Source organism: Papio anubis, chromosome 7 (assembly GCF_008728515.1).
Source record: "Papio anubis isolate 15944 chromosome 7, Panubis1.0, whole genome shotgun sequence".
NCBI lineage: Eukaryota > Metazoa > Chordata > Mammalia > Primates > Cercopithecidae > Papio > Papio anubis.
Genome location: NC_044982.1, coordinates 45,525,613 through 45,535,971, shown reverse-complemented (window position 1 = coordinate 45,535,971; position 10,359 = coordinate 45,525,613). Strand labels below are relative to the sequence as shown.

The following is a 10,359-nucleotide window of genomic DNA, read 5'->3' as shown; positions in this document are numbered from 1 at the left end:
CCTGTGCAGTGGGCACTCTGCTTTTTAACTCGAGTCCTAGGCACTGTTCTCAGGACTTTGTTCCCAATGCTATTTGTGGGGAGGGGGATGTTTTCAGGGATACCGCCAGAACAACGTGAATTGCTTCTATTTATAATATTGTCGTTGCAAGGTATTCCTGACCATCCTTCCAGTTTGGTAGAACTAATTCATTAGATATATAAGTAGAGATTAGTTGTGCAGTCCGAGAAATTGAGGAGGAACAACTGTCCACGGCAGTCCCAGGTTGACTCAGCAATTCTTTAGTAATCACATGAGCTGAGGCCATATCCCTCCTCTCCCTCCCCACCCCATTCCTGTCCTATCTTCATTTCTTGCAGTCACAAGGTTAGTCATGGCCCTTCCTGAACCCTGCCTGTCTTGTGTACTGGTGGAAACCCTATATTCCTGGAGCTGCACTAGTGGGAGGTGGGAAGGAAAGGAAAGGAAACTAGTGTTGGTTAAGCAACTAATATGTCATACAAAGCCTGGTGGTTTGCAGCTTTTTTCCATAATCTTTCATTTATGGAATTTCTTCACGAAATTTTAACTTCACCATCCAAACATTTAACATTACTAAATTTGTGTGCTTACAGGAACTTCACAGACAGCGTTCCCCGGGTGTTTCATTTGGTTTATCAGTGTTTAATTTGATGAATGCCATCATGGGAAGTGGCATCCTTGGCTTAGCTTTTATTATGGCTAATACTGGTATCCTTGGATTTAGGTGAGTCTTCATATTTTACCATCACATTTTTTTTCCATTTTGATAATATACTGAGAAACAGAGAGAAAGATTCCAGAAGCTGCTATTATCCAATTTCTTTTTTTTTTTTAAATTTATTTATTATTATTATACTTTTTGCTGTAGGGTACATGCATAACGTGCAGGTTTGTTACATATGTATACTCTTGTGCCATGTTGGTCTGCTGCACCCATCAACTCACATTACATCAGGTATAACTCCTAATGCAATCCCCTCCTCCCTCCCCATGATAGGCCCCCGTGTGTGATGTTCCCTTCCTGGAGTCCAAGTGATCTCATTGTTCAGTTCCCACCCCATGAGTGAGAACATGTGTTTGGTTTTCTGTTCTTGTGATAGTTTGCTAAGAATGATGGTTTCCAGCTGCATCCATGTCCCTACAGCGACACCAAACTCATCCTTTTTATGGCTGTGCTAGTATTCCATGGTGTATATATGTGCTTACATTTTCTTAATCCAGTCTGTCACTGATGGACATTTGGGTTGATCTCAAGTCTTTGCTATTAGAATAGTGCTGCAATAAACATAATGCGGTGCATGGGTTCTTTATAGCAGCATAATTTATAACTTTTGGGTATCCTCAGTACTGGGATGGCTAATATATGGTACATCTAGTTCTAGATCCTGAGGAATCGCCATACTGTTTTCCATAATGGTTGAACTAGTTTACATACAATCCCACCAACAGTGTGTGCGTTCCTATTTCTCCACATCCTCTCCAGCACCTGTTGTTTCCTGACTTTTTAATGATCGCCATTCTAACTGGTGTGAGATGGCATTGTGGTTTTGATTTGCATTTCTCTGATGGCCAGTGATGATGAGCATTTTTCATATGTCTGTTGGCTGTATGAATGTCTTCTTTTTGAGAAATGTCTGTTCACATATCCTTTGCCCACTTTCGATGGGTTGTTTGTTTTTTCTTGTAAATTTGTTTGAGTTCTTTTGTAGGTTCTGGATATTAGCCCTTTGTCAGATGAGTAGATTGCAAAAATTCTCCCACTCTGTAGGCTGCCTGTTCACTCTGATGGTAGTTTCTTTGCTGTGCAGAAGCTGTTTAGTTTAATTAGATCCCACTGTCAATTTTAGCTTTTGCTGCCATTGCTTTTGGTGTTTTAGACATGAAGTCTTTGCCCATGCCTATGTCCTGAATGGTACTACCTAGGTTTCCTCTAGGATTTTATGGTATTAGGTCTAACATATAAGTCTCTAATCCATCTTGAATGCACTTTTCAGATAAGGAGTAAGGAAAGGATCCAGTTTCAGCTTTCTACTTATGGCTAGCCAATTTCTCCCAGCACCATTTATTAAATAGGAATCCTTTCCCCATTTCTTGTTTTTCTCAGGTTTGTCAAAGATCAGATGGCTGTAGATGTGTGTGGTATTATTTCTGAGGACTCTGTTCTGTTCCATTGGTCCATATCTCTGTTTTGGTACCATACCATGCTGTTTTGGTTACTGTAGCCTTGTAGTATAGTTTGAAGTCAGGTAATGGATGCCTTCCAGCTTTGTTCTTTTGACTTAGGGATTGCCTCAGATGCGGGCTCTTTGTTCCATATGAACTTTAAAGCAGTTTTTCCACCCTGTGAAGAAACTCATTGGTAGCTTGATGGGGATGGCATTGAATCTTATAAATCACTTGGGCAGTATGGCCATTTTCACTCTTATATTGATTCTCTTCCTTTCTATCCATGAGCATGGTATGTTCTTCCATTTGTTTGTGTCCTCTTTTTATTTCTTTCACTGAGCAGTGGTTTGTAGCTGTCCTTGAAGAGGTCCTTTACATCCCTTGTAAGTTGGATTCCTAGGTATTTTATCTTCTCTTAGCTAAATTGTGAATGGAAGTTCATTCATGATTTGCCTTCAGGTTTGTCTTTGTTATTAGTATAAGAATGCTTGTGATTTTTTGCACATGAATTTTGTGGTCCTGAGACTTTGCTGAAGTTGCTTATCAGCTTAAGGAGATTTTGGGCTGAGACAGTGGGGTTTTCTAAATATACAATCATGTCATCTGCAAACAGGGACACAATTTGACTTCTTCTTTCCTAACTGAATACCTCCCTCTGATTTCTCTTGCCTAATTGCCCTGTAGCCAGAACTTCCAACACTATGTTGAATAGGAGGGTGAGAGGGCATCCCTGTCTTGTGCCAGTTTTCAAAGGAATTTTTCCCAGTTTTTGCCCATTCAGTATGATATTGGCTGTGGGTTTGTCATAAATAGCTCTTTTTATTATTTTGAGGTACTGCCTCCATCATCAACGAATTTATTGAGCATTTTTTAGCATGAAGGCTGTTGAATCTTGTCAAAAGCTCTTCTGCATCTATTGAGATAATCATGTGGTTCTTGTCTTTGGTTCTGTTTATATGCTGATTATGCTTATTGATTTCCATAATGTTGAACTGTAGCCTTGCATCCCAGGGATGAAGCCCACTTGATCATGGTGGATAAGCTTTGATGTGTTGTTGAATCTGGTTTGCCAGTATTTTATTGGAGGATTTTGCATCGATGTTCATCAGGGATATTGGTCTAAAATTCTTTTTTGTTGTAAGTTCTCTGCCAGGCTTTGGTATTAGGATGATGTTGGCCTCATAAAATGAGTTAGGGAGGATTCCCTCTTTTTCTATTGATTGGAATGGTTTCAGAAGGAATGGTACCAACTCCTCCTTATACCTCTGGTAGAATTCAGCTGTGAATCCATCTGGTCCTGGACTTTTTTTAACCTTAAATGTAAATGGACTAAATGCTCCAATTAAAAGACACAGACTGGCAAACTGGATAAAGAGTCAAGACCCATCAGTCTGCTGTATTCAGGAGACCCATCTCACACGCAGAGACATACATAGGCTCAAAATAAAGGGATGGAGGAAGATTTACCAAGCAAATGGAGAGCTATTATCCAATTTCTAATTAAGTTATTTCTGGGGTTTTAGCATTTTTCTTGCTATTCTTGTTGCTAGTCTGTACCTTGGAGGGATACCACATAGCTTCTTAAATACAAAAGTGTGACTAGTTTTTAAAAATGGGAAATTGATCCACATTTCATTTATAATGAAATATGCCACTTAAGAGTGGCATATTCATTGTGTCTCCTTGGCCAAAGTGAATCAAAGCCATGCAGATTAACTTCCAAATAGCAGTTTTGTGAGTGCAAATACAACACATAATCTTTTCATTCCTCGCTCTCTCTTTGTATTGTTAAGTAGCCTTATTTCACTTTCTGAGGCCAGGCGTGTGTTTTGTGCCTGTTCTTTTTTATGTTTCAGAACTTGGCTTGTAGGCCAATTTGCCCAAAATAGAAGACAATCCTGGATATTCTGTGCTCTCATAGTACTTTGTATATTCATTTTGTTATTATAATTGTTACAATGATATGTTCGAAAATTAATAGTCCCACTTAACTGAAATCCTTTATAACTGGAGGTCAAGGCAGGCGGATCACTGGAGCCCAGGAGTTTGAGACCAACCTGGGCAAGATGGTGAAACCCCATCTCTGCCAAAAATACAAAAATTAGTTTAGTGTGGTGGAGTGTGCCTGTAGTTCCTAGCTTCTTGGGAGGATTGCTTGAACCTGAGAGGTTGAGGCTGCAGCGAGCCATGATCGGGCCACTGCACTCCAGCCTGGGTGACAGAGGGAGATCCTATCTAAAAAATTAAAAAAATAGAAAAAATCCTTTGTAACTGGACCTTATCCTTAGCATCTAGCACCACAAGGCTAATAGAATGAATGAATGACAAGTTGGCTTTGTTTGTCGGTAGAAGCAGATCTATTTACTAGAAACTTTAAAATGCCTAGAGAGTCTCTTTTAGGTTTATTTCCTGCTTTTATTCCAAATTTTTTGATAAGCAAAGCAACTTTTAAGTAACCCACCTTGCTTTTATTATGGAATGTATTAAAAAACTTTCATTATTTTTAAAATTAAAAACTATATGTGACACCTTAAGCAAGACATAGAGGACTTGTTTTTGGTTCTCTTTGAAAAATCATAATTTATGCACCAGGGTTTACATGCAATATATACTGCTGAATGTGTGCCCACCCAGTCATATCAACCATCATTTTTGGTGATGCTAAACTCTTATTTTGTGAAGTTCCTGATGTCAGTTTAATGACATGTGTACTTTTACCTCTCAATTTTGTTATTTATTAACAAGTATTAACTGGACCATAGAGAGAAAATTTCTTCAATGACCGGGGCAGTTCATTGGGGATAGCTGTATAGAAGCTTGTCCTGCTAGTGTGAATAGGAAATTATCTAAGTTTTTTCTTTCACACTGTTGGTGAGAGGACCTCAATCATTACATTGTTTGCACATTTTTCAAATTGCATCATTAGAGGTATGTTAACTACATTGGTTTAGTTTGGTTTGGAGAGTGTGTGTGTTTAATAGATGCTAGAAAATACAGTCTAAATAAATCTTAAATACACCTTAATAAGGTGAAGGTGTGATAAGGAGGTCCACATCACTGGAAGTAGAGAGGGGAAGGGAAAAAGAGAAGACAATGAGATTGCATAAGTAAAACTTCTACTTAGACTCAAAATAAGAAGAAAACCAGTCATAAAAGGGAAATATTACAAGATTATTTAATGGCTGATTCAGCAGTCAGCAGACAATAATGCAAAATGCGGAAGTTTGCTTGTATTTTAAATAAGTTTGGTTTTTATTTCTTTTTTGATTTCAAAATCAGTATATTTCCATTTAAATAAAATGTGGTAAATACAAAAAAGTAGAAAAATATCTTCTTAATTTCCTAAATGAACATAATTCAACTACTCAGAGATAGTTCCTGTGAATATTTGACTGTTAAGAAATTTGTTTTGTAAAAAAGACAAACTTTTGGGAGGATTTGACCAGGTGTTCTTTTATGTTGTAGCTTCTTGCTGCTGACAGTTGCTCTCCTGGCTTCTTACTCAGTCCATCTTCTGCTTAGTATGTGTATTCAGACAGGTAAGTAAAAATATTATGCTGCTTCATTTAATAAAGCAGTCCCTTGAGTTTGTATCTACATATAGAATTGGATGTCTCAAATCTAATATCCAGTGAGCATACATTTTTATTAGATAGGGTGATCAGAATGGAGAATTTGAAAAACCAGATATACAGACCCAATACTGTGGGAGAATATCCAAGCACAGGGTGGGAGGAGGTAACTAGCATTTTTGTCTGCTTTCCTCCACCAGCGCATAACCTAATTTTCTGGAGTAGAGTAGATTATGGGAGGATCTAAAAGGTGTTCAAAGGATCCAAACCTTATGCTTATGGGGAAATCATTTTCTCAAGGAGAGAACACATTCCCAGAGCTACTGCTGCCTTCCCTGCCCCCATCTACCTGCTAGTCAGAGGTAGGGATGGCAGAATTAGGATTGTAGGAAGTAAGGTCACAAAGCTTTAATTTATTTAGATGCATTTTGTATTTTTAATTCCAAGTCTAGAATAGGGTAGTTTCTTCCTAAGAGAAATAAGTATGTGCAGTTAATTCGATGTATTTGTGTCTATTTTTTTTTTCCATTTGGAATTTTATTATGCAGTTCAGTCATGTATTGAATAAGTTCTTTTAGGATCCAACAAATAAAAGTATATGAATTATAGAAGTGCTTTTGTAAGGTTTTCCTTTTGTCATTAACAGATATTCTGTGTTCGTCAGTCCTGGTCTTTTTATCTGTCTAGTCTCTTTTATCTTTGGATTAGGTCAGCTTTGATGCAAAAATCATGGGTTTAATTCTTAAATGGATGAATTCGTTTTGCTCTATCTGGCCTTGTGATTTTCAGATTTTAAGAAGAAAAGTAGATACACAAAATAGATAAAAATGGATTTCTTAATTCATTTAGTATCTCTATAAAAGAATACCTGATTCTGCATAATTTATAAGTAAAAGAGGTTTATTTTGCTCATAGTTCTACAGACTCTGCAAGAAGCATGGCCCTTATGAGGGGCTTCTCTGCTCCATCTGCATCTAGTAAGGGGCTCAGGCTGCTTTCATTCATTGGGGAAGGTGAAGGGGAGCCAGGATGTGCAGAGATCACAGGACAAGAGAGGAAGTCAGAGAGGAGGGGCATGCCCAGTTCTTTTTAACAACCAGCTCTCATGAAACTAATAAAAGTAAAAGCTCACTCATTACCGCAAGTAAGGCACCAAGCCATTCATGAGGGATCTGGCCTCAGGGCCCAAACACCTCCCCTTTGGCCCTACCTCCAACACTGGGGATCTGATTTCAACATGAGATTTGGAGGGGTCTGACAAACCAAACTATAGCAGTGAGGCTATTCTGTGCTGAAACAGGTGAGAGAAGCCCAGTGATGTTTCTTAAGAATTTTAAGGCTCTTCAGAATAATTCTGAAACCACCGCTCTACTTTGTTTTCCTAAAACCTGTCCATCATCAGAAACACCCTTAGATCTCTTTATGCACAGAGAGTTCTAAGCCTCAGGGATTCTAATTTCAAAAATCTGAGGTGAGACTCAAGAATATGTTTTTAACAAGGCAAAACCAGTTTAGGATCCATAGTTTATAGCTCTAACTTGTACCAGTGGTTTGGCCATCCAATGCCAGATATGTTTTTAACAAGTCCTCCAGGTGATTCTTATGCAAATCTAGTTTAGGATTCATAGTTTATAGCCACAACTTCTAACAGTGTTTTGGCCATCCAGTGCATGCCTATGCTCTCAAGGGGCTTGGGTGAATGTGCAGACAGATAAAAATACTAGGAAACAGTACAAATATTAATCCTAAAGTGACAGGTTGTTCATAAAAGCATCCTGAATTTAGGAATACTAGCTTTTGATAAATATATTTGTAAATCCTGCTGAAACTTGAATTTTAATTGCATGTATTGAAATTTTGTTGCATGTGAAAAAAATTTCACTTAATTATGATACTTTAACATCTTGGTAGGTTCTTTTAATTCATTCTATTAAAAGATTAATACTTTAGTCAACTACGTGGCAATTGTGTCTTTCAAGCTTCATTTTAAAACTTCATTTTAGTTTTAATTAAAGTAAAATATTTTATTAATTTCAGTTATGTGGGAGTAGTATTCAGTGTGTGGAGATTTCTAAGTAATGTTAATTTTTTACTCCTTCAGTTCACATGTATTTAACTTTAAGATTCTGATACTGTGTTTGTTCTTTTCTGTAACTCTGGGGCGTATGAAGTGAATATATCTGTTTCTCTTTCTTTTCTCTTTTTCTTTGATTTCTGTAGCCTACTTGGGCCCATGAACTAACTACTTCATGGTTCTGCCTGCACATTGACGCACCTGTCTTCCGTTGATTGAATTCCTTCAATCTTTCTAAAATTCTCTGTGGAGGTAGGCTTTTCTCTTTTTTTTTCAATACATACATTCATATATAAAGACTAGAGAATAATATGTAACTAACTCTCCCCCAACAGTTTGTTGGTCTATCATAAGAGTAATATGCTCAGATTGAATTCATTGGTAAGAGAAAGAGCTATCATGAGTTTTTATAAATAACTTATTCATTTATTTGCTGGAGGCAAAGGGTAAAGAGAAATTTTCATCTTTATAAAAGTAAAGGATTTCTTCACATGAAATTCTACTTTAGATTTTATGGAGAGTTTGGGGTCTATCAGGACTTTTCATGGGAGCTGAGGTGACATATAAAGAACATTATTCTCTTTAGCCTTAGTTTGTCATCTATAAAATGGCAGTGATAACACTTCCCTCTTGGAATTGTTCTGAGAATGAAATAAAATAATGTATATGAAATGTCAAGTCCTTGGCAAATGAGTTGTCACTGGGGCAAAAATCTCTAAAGATTGCAGGCTGTTGTACACACTGCTATCTCAGAAATAGTTGGTTTGTTGCCATTCTTTTGGAATACTTCTCATGCTCTGGTACTAAACCCACAGCTCCGCTCCACGGGCTTCCATGTCACTGTCAACTGGAGAGAATGAGAGTCCTAGAACTCTGCATACCTCTGGCCAAACCACAACTCCCTAGTCCTTGATCCCTACTACTCACTGCATTGTCACCATTATTTGCCTTGAGACCATTTGGACTATGACATTATACCATTTATCTCAGTTTGTGTTAGTCCAATTTCAAGTATATTAGGTTATATTTCATTTCTCAGACTCATCCCATATGGTTGTCATCTGTTTCTGACCTCATCTTCCACTGCTCTCTAACTCCTGAAACCCTTCCACTGTGCTCTCTGGAACTCACAGTCAATCATCAGCAAAACTCACATGTCTCTAATTCTGTTCTGAACATTTCTGTTTGTTTCTTACTCTATGAGAACCTCCTCTGAGGCTTCCCTATAGTTCTCTCAAGTGGTCAGTCTTTTCTCTTTATGTCTCTCATACTAATCTGAAGATGGTATAGGTGTCCTGTTTGTCCCACATTTCTGCTTCTCAGCTGTCTTCCTCTCCCTGAACCCCCCAACTTTTAATCTCATGAATATATACCATCTACAGCTCTCCTTACCGTTGTCATCTATAGACTCCTAGACAGTTTCCTGTCATTTCATGAATGTTTTAGCTAAATTTTAGCTTCTACTTGCCTTTTAGTTTCTTCAGTATTACCCCTGTTATAATTCTGGATGATTTCAATATCCATGTAGCTAATCCTTCTAATGCTTTCAGTTCCTGAACCTCTTCTTCTCTAATGATCATATTCTCTACCTACACTGGCCACTTATTTTTTTCCTTGGTCGTACCATTGGTCTTGTCACTACCCGAATAGCATTTGTTAGTATCTGCCCATGTGCCACCACTGTCTCCTATGTTTCTAACTCACCCTCTCAAGTACTTCAACTCTGACAGTTTTCACCCCTACCAAGATTTCTATCAATTCATTGATCCTACCGCCTTTGCACTGACCCCCCACACCCATGCTTATTTCCCTCTTTATCCAGTTGAGGTTTTGTAGTATGTTATTTAATCCCTTTCCTATCCCTTGAACCATCATATTTCCTTGGCAAAATTCCAACCATAGTTAAATATAACTCTACCTACTTCACATTTGCACCCATGCATTTGAATGTTCCTGAAGAAAAGCATAACCATGCAGACTGATATCACTATAATTCAATGTCTAGTGGGCCTATGATGCTGTTACACAATTCTGGTTCACTTTAGTTCATCACTCCATTCAGCTCATTCATCTACTGTCTAGGAGATTGCTTTTTTATATCTTCTGCTTTCTGTCAAACCTTCGTCACTTTTTTCTTTGATTTTACCCATAACTGATATTCTTCACTTTCTGTTTCACTGAAAAAACAGCAGTCATAAAAGAATTTCATAAGCTCTTGCCACCACTTATTTATCTGTGCTCATATACTCTGTTCCTTGGGATGAATTCTTTGTGTTTATATCTAAGGCCTACCCCTCCACTTGTGCTATGATCCCACCTGCTCTTGCCTACATCACTCCAGCCACTTTCTCCCTTCTTTCTTATTTCTTGGTCGTTTTCTACCATTTCCTTCCTATAACTTTACAAATAGACTAGTTTGTCTCATCTTAAAAATCTCTTTGACTTCGCATCTTTTGAATATGCCTCGTGTCTTCATGACAGTACTCCTTATAATTGTCTAAACCAGGCCAGGTGTGGTGTCTCATG

At 37.8% G+C, this 10,359-nt stretch overlaps 1 protein-coding gene across 2 annotated transcripts in view; it reads left to right on the top strand.

Moving 5' to 3' along the window:
- SLC38A6 (solute carrier family 38 member 6) overlaps positions 1-10,359 on the top strand; it is a 65,906-nt gene that overhangs the window by 747 nt on the left and 54,800 nt on the right. For both annotated transcript variants that reach the window (XM_003901892.5, XM_009211677.3), the window contains exons 2-3: positions 615-745; positions 5,653-5,726. In XM_003901892.5, the coding sequence (XP_003901941.1) occupies positions 615-745; positions 5,653-5,726 (205 nt within the window). The remainder of the gene's footprint in view (positions 1-614; positions 746-5,652; positions 5,727-10,359) is intronic.